Source organism: Colossoma macropomum, unplaced genomic scaffold (genome assembly GCF_904425465.1).
Source record: "Colossoma macropomum unplaced genomic scaffold, Colossoma_macropomum, whole genome shotgun sequence".
Taxonomy (NCBI): domain Eukaryota; kingdom Metazoa; phylum Chordata; class Actinopteri; order Characiformes; family Serrasalmidae; genus Colossoma; species Colossoma macropomum.
In genome coordinates, this window is record NW_023494792.1 from 46,035,334 (window position 1) to 46,057,819 (window position 22,486).

Here is a 22,486-nt window from a genome sequence, read left to right on the forward strand (position 1 = left end):
TATATGTAAAAATGACAGAATTACATTTTATGGCTAAAAAAAAAGTCAAAATGTTCACATTTTCCACCTAATTCAATCAATGAAATGTAAACAAAGTCATTTGAAGTGGTTTGATGTGAATGCTGCATTATAGAAAAACTTTACAACTCTGATTTCTTTACAGTGGTGGTGATAGGAACCAGAGGCAATGATGTCTACAGTGCAAATACAGCAATTTTATTTCTTATCCAAAATGAGAAGTGAACCTACATGTGCCTTCAGAGTTTTTATTCGTAGGGTTAATGATAAGTTCTCTGTGAGTTAATTTCACCTCATGACGCCCTGCATGTACCTCCCCGCCATGAAAGGCTTAAAAAAATAAGTTTTACGGTAAAATCTTATCATAGAACAGTGTCTCAGGCATCAGTTTGTGTATTCATCACCATTTTATGTATTAAGCTGTCTGGGTTCCATCTCCAACACTGTGAACATTTCTTACTCTGTAAATTCTAAAGCAGATCAAGCAGTGCAGTTCTTCTTTATCGTAAGGCTCCAGTGCAAAACTAAAAAAGCAGAGGCATATTCAGATTCTCAAATATGTCCGAATGTCCCAAATGTGTCTGAATAACGTGAGACTGACAGTTTTGTTTTGTCCAGTCTCCTGCCTTAAAAAAAACAAAAAAACAACATGGCTGAAGATAGCCATCTGGATAATAACTCACGCCCTCATATCCTGCTGCTAATGCGCTGAAAGAATGCACCAAAATATGAGCGTGATGATTTAGGTCTGGTCCCATTAATCAACTATTTTAAGTACGTTCTGACACACCGTGACACACTCAGCTCTTCAAAGCCTTTGTTTGCTCCGGTCCCCTGTTGGGACGTCTCTCGCTGACCACACCTCGATGCTTTCAGCCATCACATTCTCTCTGCTGAGGCACTTCCTTAGGAAAAGAGATCAAATATACTCACACACATACAGAGAGAGAGAGAGAGGAAGGAGTGCTTTTGTTTGTGAGAGACAGCGGAATAAAAAGAAATGAGCAAAAATAACCAGCAAAGTCGAGCGTCAGAGGGTTAAAATTGTCTAGTTGTTGAAAAAGGCTTTGGTGGAAAAAGAGAGAGTGTTTTTAGGTGGTGGAAAAAGGGACAGGGCAGTAGGAGGGGCAGTGATAGGACTGATAAAAGCCTCACTGCTGTGGAAACTGTGCTGGATATCAACTCAAACAGTGTAAGCTGTAAGGGTAGGCACTATAGCAAAAATATAACAGCACAATACCTGAAAATGATTTTCACTAAAATGAGATGATGTTGTAATGGACTGACATCCAGTCAGCTGCGTATCACTGTGCAGTCTATGCAGTTGCTGTATACTGGTTGTTATTGTTTACAGACTCTCTATAATCGGTCTAAATTTGATAAATGCAGTTGTTCAGTGTTCTACAAGTGCTAACAATGCCTGTGATGTACTCTCTCTTTCTCTCATACTCTCTTTCCTCTTTACGACTCCTTTCTCTTCTCCTTTTTCTTCTAATCCCATCAGTGTTTGATGTCTGAACTCTAATTTGAGTGAGTGTGTGTTAAACGGAATTAGACAAGATGCCCATATCTGCCCTCAGCCAGGTGCTTACAGCCAGCGTGTAGATATCAGTTCAGACTCAGCCTCTACTGTAAACAGTCTCAGCTCACTTCAGCTTTTGTGTGTGTGTGTGTGTGTATGTGTGTGTGTGAGAGAGAGAGCGTGTGTGTGTTTGTGTGTGTGTATGTGTGTGTGTGTGAGAGAGAGAGCGTGTGTGTGTTTGTGTGTGTGTGTGTGTGTGTGTGTGTGAGAGAGAGAGCGTGTGTGTGTTTGTGGTCATTGTTGTACATTTTCAGCATAACATTGTTCTGACTATGTAGAAAAGCAGAGCCTAAACATTGTAAAAGAACTATTTAATTGTGAAAAAAAATATGCCTCAAAATTTGTAAGGTAGTTGAATTTTTAACAAAAAGTTAACAAAACAACAATCTGCGGCTTAAGTTCTATTGAATTACTATTTGAAGTTCGGTACATTTTTTACAGTGCTGGGTCAACAAAAGGAGCAACAAAATGCTGCTCACAATAGGACAATATTTAATTTAAAAACATTGAAAGCAAAATCTTTTATTTTTGGTTATTAGGTTTGGTTTAGATACATGTATGTAGTACATACTGAATATATATGGGATATTATTACATGTAAGTACATATATAATACATATGAGACATTATTATTACATAGACACATATTGCTGCTGTTGCTTGTGTTTCCATTTTTTTAAGTAATTTGAAAATGGCTGCTGCCACATTGCGTCGAATTTTCTTGATGAATGGACCTACAGAAATAGTCCACAATTGCTTGCAATAAAATCTTGTTACATCATCTTTCACTGAAAATTAAAAATGTTGGTGACACTTTATTTTAATTGGTCCTTTTTAGATGAAACAAACACTTAACAGACTCTTATTAACATGTCAAAAACATATGAGTGTTAGGATTAGGGCCAGGGTTGAAAACAAATGCATGCCTGTGTGTATGTGTTAGTATGAGTAAGTGAGTTCCTGTGGTTTACCAGCTCTTTAGAGCACCCCAGAGAGAGTCACTGCTTATCTTGCCACCTTTACATTCAGCCTGAAATCACTGTGAGAAAATAAAGTCTCAGTTTCCCCGAAGCTTAGGAGGAAATATTTTCAGGGCATAAAGCAGCACTGGAAAAACCTTCTTGTATTGATTAGATTAGCAGGTCGGTGTAATCTGATTAGCAAATCTGAGCCTAATATCAGATATTAATACTCTTAGTATTATATTTGCAAGAATTTCAGAGTATTATACTGCTGACGTTACGTGACGTGATTTTTATGTACTGAAGTTTTTTTTTTTCTGTATAATTCTGTTCACGTGTTTATGTGATTACAGTTCATAGTGTACCTGACATTAAATGTTTATGCTGTGAATTGAGACTGATCATGTGACTTCTCTGTCTCTCTCTCTCTCTGTTTGTGCTGCAGCCTAACATCGGGCGGTTGGGGATTCCTCATGGCCCCTCAGGGGAGAAGGTGGCGGTGGTGGCCGTGGATGACTGTGATATCGCCATGGCAGTGCGCTTCGGGAGCCAAATCGGGAACTATTCCTGTGCAGCACAGGGCACACAGACAGGACAGAAGAAGTGAGCCCCTTTCTCTCTCTCTCTCTCTCTCTCTATATATATATATATATATATATATATATCAACACACTTTACTTAGAGAAACTGGAAGATGTAGTTTAAAGAGATCTTTCTATCACTTTAGTGTCTGGCCTGGAATTATAAATGACACAGTTTGTCTCTAACCTCAGATGTATCAGGCATTGTGTTTAGTGTCTGACAGTTGCTTTGTTAGTTTAGCAAAGAAGCCACAAGGCTAATGTTGCCAACAAATGATATAATCAACAAGCTTTTTGCAAACTGCATGTCACATAATCATACACTTAAAACCATGACATTTTTTAAATATCCTCAAACACATTTTAAATACACCTTTATTTTGAAAAATAACCTTAGACAAATATTACAAAGTACTAAGATAAAAAATGTGACTAGGCTTAATATAAAATGATTTTGTTGAGAATGTTGAAGAACTGTACTGAATTACAAAGAATAACAAAAGAAATAAAAGGAAAAATAAGTAAATTAGATTGTGAGTGGAAAGTGAGTGATGAAAAGCATTTTGTCTAATGCTTTGTTTAACCCCCAGTGGGCTGCCCGGAATACGCTGAACAAAAAGCCAGTGGGCCTCCAGTTTTGCTGTCAGCAGACCAACAGTGGACCGCTGACCTCTTGCTATCTGTAACAATGAACAAAACTACATCGCATAGCTAAAAACAGCACTAGCAGCCACAAGCAGATCTTGAATCCTAAAGTGTGTCTGTACTTTTGTCTGTTTTTATCGATAACAGTTTGTCAGAAACCACATAAGCAAGTCTATTTGTAATTAATGTGACTGTGTGATAATTTAAACATACAGTAAGCATGATGCTAATTGGTGCAGTTGAAGCTTCCGTTACTTGTTAGTCTTAACTGAGCAACTTCATTTGCAACAAGGAGAAAAAATGATAATTTGGCCAAAGTAAACATTGTAGCAATGTCTTACCTCTTCATCTGCTGGGCAGACTTGACTTTTGGCTTAAGTTACCTGGCTAACTGAGAAATCCTGCTATATGAAAAGCCCCCTTAATCTTTAGAGGAAGAGAATAGCTAAATGACAGTAATCACCAGAGATTAGACCATCTTTTATTTGTTCTAATCTCTGTCTGTCTACACGCTTTCTAATGTCAAACCTGCCTCTCCCTTTTTAACACACACACACACACACACACACATACACACACTTAAGCACTCAGAAAGTGGTTGCTCTCCAGCCTTATCTTAGAGTAAGGTTGCTAATTGTTTTAATATCTGTCTGAACAGAATTAGAAGCAGAGATTAAGCTGTCAGGTGTGGCTACTTACAGAGTGCTGTGCTAAAAGCACTTCAAATGAATACAAATAAAAGAGTTAGTGTTAAAACCAGTGTCTCCAGTCTGATTAGGCAGTTAGCTGTTCTTTATAGTACAACCACATTCCACTACTCAATCAAAGTCCCATAATTAAGGTCATTATGAAAGTGATTGACAGTTAATATGAAAAAAGTCTTATTGTATGTTTTGCTTGTCCCTTTTGCATCATTTTAGATATAAGTAAGTGATAAAAGTAAACAGTTACCATGTAGTTATACAGCGTACTGCTGTATGCATGCATCAAGATATGACAATACAAAGGGCTTTGATATTCTGGCAAAAAAATCCAATTTGCATAATTTTCTTCTTACCCCAAATGTAATCGAGCGGCCGAGCCACGTTTGGTGTCTGATGTTGACTTCTGTTGTTTTGAATTGGGGCTATGAGACTAATGTAGCTAACAATTTGCAGTGGGCTGCATACCTAAATCATTAGACGCTTGCCTCAAATTACTTTGGACTGCACTATGTAAGATTTGTGGATTTGGACCTCTCTGGTGGACATGTGTAATTGCACACAACATGCAGAAGAACATCCAATATTGTCATCATATCTTCATCAGTTCAATGATGTACATTAATTTTGCATTGGAGACTTAAACATCTACCTTGTGATGGACTGGCGATCTGTCCAAGGTGTTTCCTCTCCTTCCACCCGGTGCCCGCTGTGCTAGTCTCCAGCATCCCCCACAACCTAGAGGGGTGAGCGGTTTAGATGTATGTATCTGACCTAAACATCAAGCTGGACCTTCTTTCTGAGGCTGTGTGTGTGATGTTAATACGTCAGAACGTATGACGTGATCCGGAAATCTCACGCAAAATGTCACCCGACATCTCTGACTTCTAAATTATTATGTCAGGCTTTACTTTTTTTAACAAAACAATCTTATGTAGTGCTGCTTTAAATAATCTATAGATTTCCTTCTGTGGTTTCTGACACTGTATGACCTACTTTTAGGAATAAAAATTGACAAAAGTATGTTAGGGCAAGTGTGTGATCATTACAGTTTGCACAGTGCTAATTACTGTGATGTAAGCTTCCATCAGTTGTTAGCTACATGGCGTCTTGGGACATGGCATAGGACTTGGGACTGGGCGTCATGGGACTGGTCAGTGCATAGCCCCCAAAATGGACCTTATTTACTACAAACATGCTATTTTCCACAACACCCTAATACTGTGGCCCAGGTCAGTGTAAATCTGCTAAGCCCCACAGGGCCGTTTGATGTGAAACTCAAGGCAGATTGTGTCATAAGAGGCTTGATGGGCTGCCTGGTCATTATACAAAACTAAGCCTGCAGCCACAAGTACAGAGCCAGGTCACCCTGACTGTCCTCTGATCACTTGCAATGCATCTGGTCATGTGATTACTAAATAACCTTTGTCAGAATAACCTATTTCAGAGAGTTAGTGAATATGAGTCCCATCTTGCAGCAATATTGCATTATATAATGATAAAAATTCAAGTCTTTCTGCAAAGAATCATATGATTAACTTTTTAAGACTTCCTGCAATGCACTGTTTGATGAAGCAGTGCTGTAGATTAAGGTTGTCCTTTTTTATTAAAGCACCCATATTTTATATTTTTAAGTATTTATCTTTTGCCCTGAAGTCCACTTATTACATTTGTGTGATTTTACGTATCAAAAACAGTCATTTGTACGTGATTATTTTACAGCCTCTCTTTGTCCCTTAGAATTAGACTGTTTTTGTTACCATACCTTTTGTACTGATATATGTAAATGACCTCTGTTCGGATCTTGTGAGGTACATCGTTGTAAGAGTTGCAAGAGTAGCAAGAGTAGCAAGAGTAATAGTTGGTTGTATAAATATGAATATTAGTTGAATTAAGTTCATTGTCATTAATGTTGATCTCCAAGGTTAGTAGCTAGATCTCTGTATGGTGTTCTGATCTAACAGCTGGTTTAATTGCTGTTTTCTCACAGGTCTTTAGATCTAACGGGTCCTCTTTTGCTGGGTGGAGTACCCAACCTGCCAGAGGATTTTCCTGTGCGAAACCGGGACTTCGTAGGCTGCATGAGGAGCCTCACCATTGACAGCAAGCCTGTGGACATGGCCAGCTTCATCGCCAACAATGGCACCACAGCAGGTCTGAGTCTAAGACTTTTAGGGCTTATTAAAGCAAATGTGCTCTATAGAATCACAATACAGAAAACAGTTTGGGACAAGAAATTGTCAGTTTTTATACACAACAGTATGTCATATAGTGTCAGAAACTATGTCATGGTTTGAGGCAAGTGTGTGAGGATTTCAGTATATAGTTTGCACAGTGCTAATTGTTCAGGTATAAACTTCTATTACTTGTTAGCCTCGTAGCTCCAGTGCAAATATGTATTGGCTGATCAGCTACATTCAGTACAAATACGCTTAGATCATGCACATACACATCCAGAATGCTGTCAAGACTGCAAATTCATAAGAATCCACATAACCCAACTGATATCCAAAGCTATAAATGACTAAGGTAAGAGCTAGAGATGAGTTTAGCAATTGTGCCCCTTAAAGGGCCCAAAGTTTTATTGCACACTTCCATAACCTCAGAATAGCTCAACCAGTTTGCATTGGAGTCTCTGTCGATACTGAAATATAACCTTTAGTATGTAATAAGCCTGGGATTTTAAGGGGTTAATTTGTATGAAATCTGACAAAATCACTCTCACTATTAGTCATTTGTAAAATTCTCTGTAAGACTGGGAACTACACAGTTATGTACATCTTAGAATTTCTACTTCATGTTGTGTGCTGTGTTGAATGTTGTGTACGATTCATCCGCCATGTTTTCTGTGTTATTCAGGCTGTCCAGCAAAGAGAAACTTCTGTAAGGAGGGTTTGTGCCAGCATGGAGGTCAGTGTGAAAACAAGTGGAACACCTACTCCTGTGACTGTCCTGACGGCCGCGGAGGCAAGAACTGTGAACAAGGTGAGTGTGAATATGCATATTGGTCTGTGCAATACTGATAACTAGAAGGTTTCCATATGCAAATGAGCCACTAACCAATCACAGTGTTTTTTTTTACTGTGTACTGTGAGCATTGCAGTTCCAGGTGAGTGTTTCTGGGGATGTTTTGATGAGTCAAGGTTTTCTAGTCCAACTAATGTAAATAATTTTGTCCAAAATAATGCTAGTTGATCATTAACCCTCTCTCAATTGATTAACTTATGCGTTTTACTATATTGCAAGGCATAGCACAATCATAATAGGTAGTAATATAACCATGGTACTAGTATTTTGTCCATATCGAGCAGCCCTAGTACTTTGTGGGCATGTGTGTGAGCATATCTCCTCCTGTACCTTCCTACACGTGCTTGTGTGTATGCCTGTTTGTTGCCTTACTGCCTTATTTTGATTCACTTGTTGATTGTCAGTGGAAGCGCAGGAAGCAGGCAGCAGCATTAATGCGTGTGTATTTCCTGTTAGGGAAATGTCTCCACTGATAGCAATCAGACAGGATCTGCTCTCATTTTCTGCTCCATATCTAACTCACTGACCCATAGACTCAAACCGCCAACCAAAAAGACCCACTAGCACATCTACAGCCATGTTTTTGCCATGACTGCTAGAATACATTTTCTTATTCTTTCTACCTAATAAAAGGGTTGGATTTCGTCCCTCAGAGCAGAGGCATGAGTCATGACTTCAGATAGGTTCAGGGTTACAAGTTCAGGCACAAAGGACAAAAGGAAATGCCATTACGGTTAGGAATATGCTTTCCAGGCATAAAAAGTTTGAAAACAGAGGGTTTGGTTCGATGTAAGAGCCCCTTGGATGAGGTTTTTGATTGCATATTTTTAATTGCTTTATATCATATATTTTGCAGGATTGCCACTGTGTTAAAGTAATAATTAAGTAAGTGATTATTTTGAAAATTAAATGAACAGTCAGAGTTTTAAGAAAGCCCTTAACAATAAAGAAAGAACTTAGCTGAACAATAACAAAGCATTCACAGCCTTTAAAGATGCTAAAATGCTAAACTAGGAAGCTTTTTTTAATTTTTTTCAAAATATACCTGATACCTGAAAATATACGGAGAAAGGTGTATATATATATATATATATATATATATATATATATATATATATAAAGCCTCATGTTAAAAAAGTGCATATAAGTAGATATGAGCAGTATGAGAATGCAGCCTCTTTCTGCAGGCCCCCTAGTGGCCATGAAGTGTAAATATCTAATTAATGTAATTGGCTGTCTGTATGTGAAATGCTGTGATTCTGTGTTGTGCTGCTAGTGAACAATGAGAGTTGTAGGGGAGGGGTGAAAACCCACCTCTCCACAAAGATGTGCTGAGATAAACAGACAACACAATGGCAGCTTTATCAAAGAATCATGTACAACTGCCACAATAACAAAGAGCATTTAAAAACAGTAAAAAACACTGACATGCCTGCTCACATATGAAGACAAAAACAGTTCACTTAGGTTTTGTAAATCATACACAGACAATGTATTCCATCGTTAGTGAAGGAAAAAAACAGGCCACGCTAGTGTCATATATTTTGCGGTAAAATGTCTGTGGTCAGACTGAGATAACCAATGCCGGTGTATGTCACAACAGCCTCTGGTCTGCAGTCTCATGTGACCACATTCCAGGCCTGATTTGATGAAATGAAGTCTTGAATAAAGCAGCCCATATCACTGCGGCAGCCTAAGGCAGAACCCAACCTTACAGATCATTCCTTTCACGTCATCTCATCTACATAGAATAGACTGCAATGTCTCACATGATAGTCACTTTTAATGAGGCAGGAACTTGGACCGTCTGCGCTTCGTACAGATGATGACGAACTTGAATGTGTTCTGATTTGCATTGCATTGTAGCATTCCTGTGCTTCATGGTAAAATTCTCTTGGCAAGCGTAGAATGGCTCATAGCACAGCACCTTTGATACGCGCTGCACAAACTACTCAACATACTATACTATATCCTGTGCTGATTGATTAATAAAGTTGTGTCGAAACAGCTTTAATGATTGTTTAGCCGCCGTGTCGAGCAGCAGTTTTGTGGTCGGATGTTGTGTAAGGCTCGTGGCGCCGCCGTGGAGGGACTAGATGTTAACCTGGTCTCTTTCAGGTCCTCCTGTAGGCCTGTCGAGTCTCGCAGGGTTCTGTTGCGGCACGTGGATGTTGGTGTTATCTCATCAGAAATAACTCTGCAGAACTCATACAGCCCTTTCCAATTGGAATCAAATAAGCGTGCCTGCTGTTGGGTTTTATGCTGATGAGATGCATGCTTTAAATAGCTCTCTTCCTCGTGGTTTCGTTTAGTTACAGGATAGCCTTGTTTTCCATCTGTGGCTTGCCTCAAATGCCAGTAAAAGCATCTTTGGATAGGCTGTGCTTTTATTATGGTGCTGCACTCTTGCCAGTCGACAGATAGAGTATCCATTCTGGGGAACTCTAGCTGGGACTGTTAGCAGATTTTTGGCAGTTTAGCAGGCAGTCTTGTTGATGCTATTTGGCTAGCGCTTGTAATGTTGTCAGTTTTATGCATTAAAATGCCGTGCAGAGGCTGTCGTCATATTTTGGAGATGTCTGAGAATTTTGGAGCAAGCCCAGCTATAAAAAACAGTTTTTTTCTGCTTGTTTTGATGTTAAAAAATGTCAAAAATGTGATGTCTTTTTTCTGTTAGGGGTGAACAATATCCGAAAAAATATGCATGCAGTACATAAATATATTTCAGTGATACATGATGAGTATCACTGTATATAGTTTTGTCTGTAATATAATAAATATAATAACCAGTAAAACAGTAGTTCCACATTTAAAATGCTTTTAAAAACAAGTACACTTTTTTATTCACATACTGCATTTCTCTGCATCGAGTTACGTAGGACCAGTTATAGTCACTTGGACTCTTGACATCATCAGGATTTTATCTCATGGTCTCCTAACAACACAACCGTTTTGGATACCCCCAAGAAACTGTCAAGAACCATCCAGTGAAAGGTTCTTCAGGGAACCAAAAACACTTCTTCTGTGCACTCTTGTGGAAAAACATGCCACTGCCACTGGAGTGGTACCATCAAGAGTACGTCTCCAGTACTTGTAGTATATAATAATTACAATACCATAATTGTACTATATTCCAATACAGTTATATGTTTAAGTTGCATTAATTCCATACATCCTGTCTTGTCTCTAGGCTTTTTATTTTGTTGTTAAGCTGTGAAAAGGTACAAATGTGTATGACTTTTCTCTGGGAAAAAATTATTTAAGGTGCGCAGTTGGACCTTCAGACCATTGTTGTACCACTGAAGGTACATTTACATTTTTTATACCTTTATAAACAAAAATGAACACATACAGTGACAGTCTGGCACTGTATAGAGATGGTATGGTACCACTTTTTCTTTTCCAGTGCTAATATTGAAACCTTACTTATTGGCTGATGCTGATACCAATCCAATATTTCTTCTTTTACAACTACTAAGCTTTAAAATGATCTTTAAATGCCTTTAATAGCAATTAAACGCTCTACTACCCCAGATTTGTTGCAGGATTAGATCTGATTAATTTTTTTTTCCCCCTCAATACCTGATACAGCATTTTCTGCTGCCCAATACCAATACCTGGTAACAGACCAATGCTAACTCAAGCATTATTTTGAATAAACTTTCTTGCTACATAATTTTTTAAGTGTTCATGGTAAAACCTTTGACAGCTATTTGGGAGCCTGTTCTAAACCTCTTGTAATGTTGTTCAGTGTTTTAGAAGTACTGATGATACCCACAGTATGTTCAGAAAAGCTTATTGTGACACAATTAGTTATGGTAATGAAATATCGTCGTGTCACCCACCCCTGACATCAGTATCTGTATCTGAAGACTTCTCTTGAGGTAACAGAAACGGTCGGTTTGAGATGGAGAAAGATGACTAAAGGCTGAGGCGGGTGGGACTCTGCCAAATATGAGAGGCTGATTTCTGTTTTTGTGGATAATTACTGTCTGTATGCATCAATGGAAAAATGTGCCTGGGGGAGTGTGAGATCTGGAGCTTTCACACTCTGATTCAGTTCAGCAAAAAGAATCTCTTCAGGCATGAACAGTTTGGATTGTACTGGCATCTTTGCAGAGCTGGTATCCTCTGACATTGAACTGACTTGTCCTCTATGTTAAATTAGTGTTCACATGGTCTCCCGGGACTGAAGCGTGTGTTTGTGAAGGGATTATGCCCTTAACATTTTTGTTCCTGACAATGATTAGCACTCATACCTGGTTTGCACATACAGAATTACTTAGAAACACTGATGGTGTTTTCATATCAACAGTGTCTCACTGTCCTGGGAGATAATCAGATCACAACTTCAGATCATTGAGTGAATGGAGTCGTAATTCATATTACATGTTTTTTTGATTTTTTAAGTGAAAATAAGTTAACACAGTGGTTTGAGTTGGGCCTTGTGTGTACTGTACAGAAAGCATTATCAGCTGGCCTGTTTTCCACAGTCATGTCATCACCGCAGTACTTTGATGGCCACGCTATGGTGTCCTGGACTGATCCTGATATCACCGTGGCCGTGCCCTGGTACATAGGCCTGATGTTCCGCACTAGACAGAGCAGCGACACGGCAGTCCTCATGCAGGCTAACGCTGGTCCTGCCTCGCAAATCAACCTGCTGGTGAGTAACAGATTTGTTTCCTTGGAAAGTGCAATTTTTTTGTTGTGTTGTTTTGGAGCAGGACAGTTTATTTTAAAATCAGTTTGACGGAGGTGCAGTCTAATTATTTTGTTTAGTATTATTGGACATTTAACCCGGTTTATTATTCAGTTAATTATCATAAGGAGAACTATATATTTTAAAAAAATCAAAAATAATTAAATGGGTGTGATATAAAAAAGGTAATTCAGAGTGATTTGATATTAAATGCTCTGTTCTAGAGAAACTCGCCAAGTCAGAGTAGTTGAGTGAAGGTGATAGGAACCGGACATGTAAAATGTATTTTAATCAATTTATTTTAATCGGTTCGTGGTGGAGGGATACATGAAGGGCAAAATAGTCTTATTTTTTTCAGATTTCTGACTATTTTACCATCAGTAACATTACATGTAAAACTCAGAAGGCACATGTATGTACAGTGGTGGTTTTGGATAGCAAATAAAATGGCTACATTTGCGTTGTAGACATTGTGACCCCTGGTTCTAATCTCTACCACTATAAAGTGGTCAAAGTCTGTATGTTTCTCTACAATAAACCACTTCACATCAAACCACTCTGAATTACTCTGTTTACTTTTCAAGGACTGAATTACTCAATTTTTTTTAAAAATGAATGGAATTCCCCTTTAAGACTAATATCTAAGATACGTAGTTACGAGAGTGATGAATTGAAATGTGGACCATGAAAACAATAATTACATTTATAGTTCAAATAATTACAAATATAGATCATGTACATAAAAGACTTTAATTAGCTTCTTTAGCCATCCAGCACAGTTTAATTCCTGCGCACTGGACAATGTGAGATCTTTATGATGTCTACCTATTGTTTTGTCTGTAGCTGGTGAATAGGCAGGTGAGGATGGAGGTGAAACTCGGGGAGCAGCTTGTGGCTCTGCTGGAGTTTGCAGAGGTCAGAGTGAATGATGGAGAGTGGCACCATATTCTTGTGGAGATCACCAGCAGCAAAGAGGGCAAAGACACCAAATACATGGCCCAGGTGTCTCTGGACTATGACATGTTTAAGGTACAGTTGTACTGTCAAATGTTTTTCACACTGCATAGTTAAACAATCATACATTCTCTACTAACACTTTAACCATCTGACCTCATAACGGTTTGATTACAATTTAAGAAGCAACTTAGGAAGGAAGCAACTTTAAGAAGTGTTTTAAGGTACAATGAAATGATTCAGTTTGATTTCATATTTCCAATTATGAATTATTTTTCAATATACAGTGAAAACACAAATGTAACTGACCACTTGCACAGCAGTGGAATATGGACGATAAAATGAAACTTATGTCTGAAAATAATAAATTATTTAAAATAATTTTAAAATCAGTGTATTTGAAATGCTATTTTCAGTCTGTGTTATACCCTACAAGTGCCTGTGTGTATATTTCGCTCTAAATTTGAGGTTAATTTGCAGCTGTTTTAAAGCATTGGTTGCATTGGCTGTAACAGCTGAGGTAAATGTTCTAAACTATGATTTGCAGAGGTCAGTGGAAATTGGGAATGAGCTGCCTGGACTCAAGGTCAGGAGTCTTTTCATTGGTGGTCTTCAGGGTGAGAACAACAATGTCCTGCAAGGCTTCAAGGGCTGCATGCAGGTGAGTGAAAGCCAGAACACACCTCACACAACACATCCTTGTTAAAAAAGACTCAAAATTCTCTGCAGCCATCTTTGGGCAGCCTGCCAATAGTTAGTGTTATGTATAAGCCCTGGACTGAATGGTGTTTGTTAGTTTTTGTATATTTTCACCAGGCAAAAAGAGTAACCTACTATATATATATACATATATGATATTATACATATCATTATTATTTTTTATATATAGAACATATCGATGCTGTCAGAACAAAACCTTGTATCTCCATTTTTGCCAATTTTCAGTTTTTGACATAATGTGAAAATGCCTGTTGGCCTTTACATTGTGAGTAAATTTCATGAAAGATGGACCAAAAGAAACGGCCCAGAATGACTCAGAAAAAAGTCTGGTTCCATTGACTTACATTAAAAGTAAAGCATGTTTTTTTCTTCTCCTGTAAAGTTACCATTTCTTCCAACAACTGCGATATGTATGATCCCACATGCTGCAAGTTATAAAACAAATGTGTATGTGTTATAGGGTGTGCGGATGGGGGAGACCTCCACCAACACAGCCAACATCAACATGCAGCAGGGCCTGAAGATCCGTGTAGAAGAGGGCTGTGACCTGGCTAACCCCTGCAACTCCAACATCTGCCCTGAGAACAGCCAGTGCACGGATGACTGGAGCACTCACACCTGCGTGTGTGAACCAGGTACTTATCTGAGGCCTGTATTCAGGGCCCTGCTGTTTATGGGTGAATTTGTTTTCAATTCAAAGTTTTTCTTATGTGAACATACTGCTTCTACCTCCCTTTTCACTCTGTCTTATGAACTGTCTTCTCTCTCTCTCTATCTCTATGTCCTCCCTCTCTCTCTCTCTCTCTCTCTCTCTCTCTCTCTCTGTCTCGCTCTCTCTCTCTCTTGGTGTCTATAGGGTTTTTTGGTAAGAAGTGTGTGGACGCATGTCTCCTGAACCCGTGTGAGCACCTGTCCACGTGTGTCCGAAAGCTGAGCTCCTCTCATGGCTACACCTGTGAGTGTAGTCAGAACTACTACGGACAATACTGCGAGAACAAGTAAGAACCAAAAACAATTATTTATCTTCTCACATCATTCTGACTCGTATTTCCTGCTTATCAAGCCTGCATGACCACTTATGACAACTTACGTAAGCGCTAAGCGGCTGCTTGGATTGATTTGTTTAATCGGGCTTGAGATCACACAGTGCGGCAGATTCCTTACTTTCCAGTCATTTGACTCTTGTCAGTGCTTGTTGCACAATGATACTTGGTGACTAAAACACATTATCATTGCAATTTGCGTATATACGAGTAAATTTTACACATGATGTCAATTAGCTTATTGTACATTACTTTTCAGAAGTTTACAATCACTATTTAATAGTTTAGAATCACTGTTTTTACTATGTTTTGATGCTGCTACTCTACAACTTCATAGATTTCAGCTAATTATTAGGAAGCTGTAAAAATAAAGAAGTGTTAGAATTGTACAGAATGATGAACAGAGCTATAGATGTTTTCAAAATTACTTATAACGCTGTAACCTTAAGATTAAAATTAATATGTAGATTGTCTGAAAAAAAGGTGGCAATCATTTCACTATATAATTTATCATTAATTAGTAACTTCATCACAAAGCATCTTAAAATATATTCTAGTGTCTATTCAGTCTACACTGTATAAGTTACTGTTGAATAAAATAACAGCAGTTGATTCCAAATTTTTAAACAGTATTGTCAATACATATAATATTTGTAATGTACTAGTGCTGTGTAGCATCACAGGCTACAGATCATTCTAAACTTCAGAAATGTTCTTAATGAATTACAGTAACACAGCACTGAAGATTATTCTAAAATGACTAGAAAAGCTGTAGAACATCAGGAGTTCAGCTTTATTCTAAAATTAATATACTTATCAAAAGTGATCAAAATTTGAGGCAGATAAGCATATTTTGTAAAGAGATAACTGCAGTTTTTTGTCATTTAATAACTTGTTTTGCCCTTTGATGTCTAGTTCATAATATTTCAATTAATATTCCGGTTGTGTAACTAATTGTTGCATATATATCTACAAAAAGTTTTAATATGACAAGTGATTTTAAACTTGAGAGGTAGTGTACCTTTATGAGGACATATGTATTGTACATTTTTGTGCTTGCACGCTCTCATATTGAAATAACCTGATTTAATTTTTGCAATATCCGTGACTGTGCTAGGCACTTCCTTTCCCCCTGTGTGATTTATGACCAGGTGGAGATCCTCCTGAGGCTAGTGCTGAGTGTGCGAATAAGTGTGTTTGTGTGTCAGTGTCCTGGCTGTGATTCACACAGCAGGGAGTAGTAAGTAGCACAGTACAGCACAACACATGCCTGCACAGGCTCCCCCATTCTAATCAGCACTGAAGAAGCATGGAGGAACCTGTAGCTTTAAGTGTCCTTGCTCCACCTGATCAACCTCACTGACCCCGGCACTCTCATTTGGCAGTTTGCCAGCTAGGAGTGTAAAATTCAGTTATGATTATGATTTCACCATGATATGAGTCAATTTTTCAGAATCATTTTTAACAAATATGGGGATTATGGGGAATATATAAATGTAACTGGTGTAATATAGATGTAACAGAAATACAGACCAAATAAATACTCTAAACTTTTAGGGGGATTTTTTTCTCCCCAGTTTAGTCATGGCCATTTTCACCTGCTTGCTAGGTCTCCCCCTATCAAACAGTGGTACCAAGCTGGGAAGGTAAAGGCTAGCACATGCTTCCTCTGAGACACATGAAGCACCACTGCATCACTTCAAAATGCTGCTAATGTAGTGTCATTTGACAGTTCAGCACTAACTGCCGGTTCTGTTACGTCAGTTAACAGACACTCATTTTGGCTTGCATTGTGCTGAATAATAGAGAGAGGGGGAGGGACATCCTACCCACCCACAGAAAACGAGGAGATTATGCTCTCTTGGACTCCTACTGAGTGGCTGTAATAGAAGCAGAGAATCACTGCAGAGGTGTTGCACTCAGATGCATGTTGTTCTTGCATTCAACGCAAATCATTAATACACGTGGGCAGTCTGATCCTGGAACAGTGCACTTACTTTAAAAAAAACTTCATGAACTCAAAGCCAGATCCATCTGTGGAGTTATCAAGTATTGTAGAAACCATGTGCAGTTATCATGTCATGACTGAAGCCTCAGCCTTGCTGCTTCCATATTAGGAGCTGCAGGAGGCTGAGTGATTTAAAGTAAAGCTCTGGCTAGGGACTGCAGATTAGGATGTTATGAGCTTTTTCTCTGTGGGTGGGTTTGCTCCTGAAGAAAGCTTTAACTGAAACATTTTGGACATTGTATCATTTAGGGAGGGTTTGGTCAAATGATTGTTACTCAGTAACTTCACCAGTGAATGTATAAATGAACTGTCCCAGTGTCCAAAGTAACCAGGGACAAAGGGTAAAATGTCCTTCATATGTAAAACAAGTACTGCTGAAAAGTTAATAAATCAGCATGAATGAACATCTCAGTGTAGTAAATCAGAGTGACTGCACTCAGCTGTAGATCAAATGAGTCACCACTTTTATATGAGAAGCTGGCGTCTCAATCCAAGAGCTTTGACCATAACTCTCATAAAAACATGTCATGTATTAAGAAACATATGTTTAATCATTTCATGTCACATCTTTCTTTGAGATAGCTTTTAGAGGCATTAAACATGTTAAACATCTGGCTCCTATCACCCCTACTGTGAACAATCCTGACTTAGTTTTTTTTCTACAGTGGAGAATTTCACATCAAAACATTCTGAATTTGTTTACAACTTAATTATGCAGAAATTTTGAAAAAGCAGTGGAATTTCATGCTAATAAAACTATTGTTTCCTACCCCGAATTCCTGTCCCGAGCTGTGTGGGAATGTGTTTCTTGAACTAATGAGTGATGAAGTCAGGGGGTTATTTCAGAGAGGATCCTGCTTCACCACCTGCAGAGTTTACTTCTGACTCTAATATGAAACACCTGATCCAACAAATAAAGGTTTTCAGGAACATTTGAATACCAGAGGCAGCTGTTGTGGTTTAAGGTTGCACACTTCAAATTAAACTGCTTGTAGATTAATGAAAGTTACAGATACGTTATCTAATTCAGTGTCTGCTCTCTGTCAGGGTGGAGAGGCCGTGTCCCAGAGGCTGGTGGGGCAGCCCCATGTGCGGCCCTTGCAATTGTGACGTCAATAAGGGCTTCAACCCAGACTGTAACAAGACCACAGGAGAGTGCCGCTGCAAGGTACACACACCGTGCTGATACAGTTTATGCAGTCCACAACACAGCAGCAGAGCGTTTTTTGTATTCTGTATTTTGAGTTTCATTCCAAAATGCTATAAATCGATTTGTAACAATTTAGATGTAACATGTTTTTGAATAGATTAACAGTTGACATATGATGGAAAGCAGAGTTTTATCTCTCTTGTAAAGGTGTTACTAATCATTTCATTGATATTTCTTTTATGTGTGAAGTCCACTCCCAATGACCTATATCATGAAAAAAAGAAAATTTTTGACAGTTGTCTATAATGCGTCTTTTTAAATGATACTGGTGTGGTTTTATGTCCATGATCTTCACAAGTAAAATGAAGCTTAACTGCTGCATGCTGAATAGATGATCATAAGTATGATGAACATGTGTTCATAGCTTACTAATCATTGTCTTTCACACAGGACAACTACTATCAGCCCAAAGACAGTGACACCTGTTACCCATGTGACTGCTTTTTCCCCGGCGCCAGTTCACGAGCCTGTGACCCAGAAACTGGGCAGTGTCCCTGCAAGGCAGGCGTCATCGGGCGACAATGTAACCGCTGTGACAACCCCTTCGCTGAAGTGACCACCACTGGTTGTGAGGGTATGTATTTAAAAACAAGTCTTTCTCTCTTTTTGCCTGCTGGAACTTAACAAATTAACAGGATTAATATTATTTGTATTTATATGTATTATGTAAAGTTTTTACAACCAAAAGCCCAGATAAATCTTTTTGGCTGGCCTTTTTGCACAAAATGTATATGTATATGTCAGCATTTAATAATATGGGAGCATGTAATGTGCCCAAGTGATGTAATTTTAAATTATTCTAGAAAAAAACAAACAATTCAGGTTAGATTCACCTAATTGAATTAAACTGATTTTGTGATCATATGCCTTATTTTGACCTGCAGTTGTTTATGAGGGCTGTCCCAAGGCCTTTGATGCTGGAATCTGGTGGCCCAGGACAAAGTTTGGTCGTCCAGTTGCTATGAACTGCCCCAAGGGATCTATTGGTGAGTGGTGCAGGCTTGTTCAAGAGCAACGTGTTGGACTTTGAAGATGTACAAACCACATTTTGAGTTCCTCCTGTCATAGGCCTACTATATTGGTGTGCAGTTACACACTGTATCCCATCTGTTGCTGCACATTTGTCAAAAAAACATTTACCCCATTCCTCATTGGTCAGTTTCTGAACACAGCACTGCTAACTAGATATTATTTAGGTTGTGCATCTTTCTCAGCACAGCTGGATTAAGAGTGCTCCACCACCCAAAAAATGTTCAGCTAAGAGCAGCTCTGTGGTCAGAAACTAGCCCATCTTTTAGCCCTTCATCAGTAGTCTAACTGTAGACCTTCACAGTGGAACTACATCACCGCCACAATATAGGGGTTTATGATAAAGTGTGCACACGTACATGCATTATTTTCTACCTGTTGTATCTTGTTGGCACATTAATATAGACATAGCATGTGGTTCAGACAAATGACTTGGTTGCTGTGGCTTTTAGCCCCTCTGCTCTGCTATGTTCCTCTGGGCTCTTTTGTTCTTCCCCAGCCCTTTTTGATGAGCCCTCACACTGGTACAGCCCTGCCGTTAGCTCTTTTCATTGGGCGGGTAAACGGATGTTAATGAGGCCTTATTGTAAAGGGACAACTTGGCCGAGCCTGCAAAGAGTCACATTCTCTATAGAGCCAGTGAACGACCTCAGTGGACGATGGGTCTAGGCTGAGGCTACTGTTCCAGATTGTTCTCTAAGGGGAAGTCACACAAGTATTACTGGCAATGTTGTGCTAGAAGAGCAATGACCTGATATCATTTAGGCTCTCTTTCCATTCTGGCTGCCTCCGTTACGCAGCCTCCTTTGGGTTTTCATTGTCCAAGCACAGTTATTCTCTCTTGCAGGCTTTCTGCACTAATTAATGCACAAGATGTCATTACCTCAACATGAAGGAGGGGGACTGGAGAACATTTAATTAGGTTTTAATTGAGTTTCTGATCAATGTTTTTTTTTTCTTTTTGCACTCTTTGGTCTGTTGTAGGTACTGCTGTCAGACACTGCAGTGATGAGAAAGGCTGGCTACCTCCAGAGCTCTTCAACTGCACCACCATCACTTTCTCCCAACTGAAGAAACTGGTACCATCTTCAGTTTTCTGTAGATCTAATCAGAAAACTTCAAAATGTTAGAGTGTTTCTCAAGGAGGGTGGCAGCTTGAAAAGCAATATTATGCATCAGATATCTGTATCGTTTCTGTCATCTGCCCCTTAAAGTGATAGGTTGACAAAGAATCATTTTAAACATTAGCTCATTTGTCCCCTCACCCCAAATGTAGTTGATCAGCAAGGACATGTTTGATGTAATCATGTTGTTATCTATAAAAATGGATTCAGTTTAGTATTCAAGATGGTTTCTACTCATGTTTTAGTTATGTGAGGTGTCATACAGTGTCAGAAACCACATCAGCAAGTCTGTTTGAGATTATTTAACAACTTGGCACAGTTTGCATTTAGTATAAGGCAAAATTGAACTTGGCTTTACTATTGATTTAAAAAAGTAGTGGAGAGCTTGTCATTGACATCCTTCTCTGAATTTGCCAATTCTTCTCTCTTGTGCAGAATGAAGAGATGCATCGTAACGAGTCCAGAATGGATGGACAGAAGTCAAAGGATATCGCCAACATGCTCCATAACGCTACCAACCACACCAAGTCTTTCTACGGCAATGACGTGAAAACAGCTTTCCATCTCATCTCACGTGTTCTGCAGTATGAGAGCCAGCAGCAGGGCTTTGACCTAGCTGCCATGAAGGACGCTAACTTCAACGAGGTGAGACTCCCCACCAGCTATAACAGTCAGTTAATACTGTTTTATGATGGTCAGCTATCAAGATACAGACTTATGTTACTTAAACTTGCTTTTCAACCTTTTCTATGTGGTTTAGTCTCTTGTGTGAAATGATAGTTCCACTAAGCTGGTTTGTGAATACTTGTGTTAGTTTAGCACACAGTTAATGATTATGTGACGTAGAATGTGTGCGTGGCTCATAGATGTAGATCATTTATAAATCCAGTTTGGCTGGTTCCTTTGCTGAGTAAGCCTGTAAAATGCATTTGATCTGCCCAATTCATTTAAATTAGTGAATAAATATGTATGAAGACTGTGCCATGTAAATAGAGAGCAGGCCTATTATTTATTATCTAAAAATACAGCCTGATCAAGTACACTGCTGTTAAAGTATGGACAAGGCTGAACCAAAAGGCATTCAACTAAGAAGACATACAAAGGGTTGAATTTTGTTGGACGTTTGCCGGTTTAGCAGATTCCACTCAAAGGCTTGGGTTGGACTCACACTTTGAATGAAACCTCCATAGACCTAATATTATTGTTGCATGGCCATTTTTAAAAATTTTTTTGGCCATTTTTTTTAAATAGCTGTGTTATTCTGCAGAAAGTAGCAACAGTCACTTTACTCTAAGCTACAGTTTGCTTTAAGCTGCTAGAGCTTCTCTTTTTGCCATAGGAAATGACCAGTATTGAAAATATACATGTAAAACAATGTATAGGGATTATTGCTTAACCTTTTCATTTACTTTGTAAAATTATTGTATAAGAGTAATATAGCACTAGCATCATGGCTGTGGTTTTGTTGCAGGGACTATTCTATAAAATATTTTATAAAAACAGAACTTAATATGTTATTTTTCCTTTTTTGCAGTAATCTGTATTGCAATACACTGTATTGTAGCGTTATATCCCTCAGCCTCATTGGTTTGACAGAATTCACAATTTTATGTAGTTTTCAAGTTTTTATTCGTCAGTGTTCTCTCCCTACAGTACTCAGCATCATTACACAATCATACAACCTTTGGGAGTCACTGTGGTGTCAATCAGTCCTGACTGCTAGCCTAACCACTGTTCTATAGGATAATAAATATAGCCAAGCTAATATTAGTGTAGCTCTTTTGTGAAACAAAATTGTAATGAAACACCAATTCTACCTTTATTTGACAAAAAAGGGAAGGTTTTTTACCCTTTTAGTTAGAGAAAAGAAGCCAAACTGAGGTGTCTGGATTGGCTGTATTTAGATAGTCACCCTTAGCTTTTAGCTTCTCATTTGACAAGTCCTTTCTGTTATTTGAGTAATCCATTCCCCTCATTGTAGTCATGATTTAATGACAGTTACTACAATTATACTGCTTCAATAATATTCCTAGCAGCGGTTTCAAAACAGCCCTCTGCCCAATATCAACTCCAAAGTAGTTGTAGTTTTTTAAAAGTTCCTCCCACCTTTCAAAGATGTCATCAGAAGGGGTTTTTCTAGTCGTCAAATGGTAAAATCTCACTCTAGAGACTGCTACAGC

At 38.6% G+C, this 22,486-nt stretch overlaps 1 protein-coding gene across 4 annotated transcripts in view; it reads left to right on the plus strand.

Annotated features, from left to right (window-relative positions):
* Positions 1-22,486, plus strand: part of celsr1a (cadherin EGF LAG seven-pass G-type receptor 1a) — a 118,481-nt gene that overhangs the window by 77,140 nt on the left and 18,855 nt on the right. For all 4 annotated transcript variants that reach the window (XM_036577356.1, XM_036577355.1, XM_036577357.1 and 1 more), the window contains 13 exons: positions 3,008-3,165; positions 6,480-6,643; positions 7,349-7,474; positions 12,010-12,182; positions 13,062-13,247; positions 13,720-13,833; positions 14,353-14,527; positions 14,749-14,890; positions 17,991-18,111; positions 18,544-18,727; positions 19,038-19,139; positions 20,167-20,261; positions 20,742-20,951. In XM_036577356.1, coding sequence (XP_036433249.1) covers positions 3,008-3,165; positions 6,480-6,643; positions 7,349-7,474; positions 12,010-12,182; positions 13,062-13,247; positions 13,720-13,833; positions 14,353-14,527; positions 14,749-14,890; positions 17,991-18,111; positions 18,544-18,727; positions 19,038-19,139; positions 20,167-20,261; positions 20,742-20,951 — 1,950 coding nt within the window. The remainder of the gene's footprint in view (positions 1-3,007; positions 3,166-6,479; positions 6,644-7,348; positions 7,475-12,009; positions 12,183-13,061; positions 13,248-13,719; positions 13,834-14,352; positions 14,528-14,748; positions 14,891-17,990; positions 18,112-18,543; positions 18,728-19,037; positions 19,140-20,166; positions 20,262-20,741; positions 20,952-22,486) is intronic.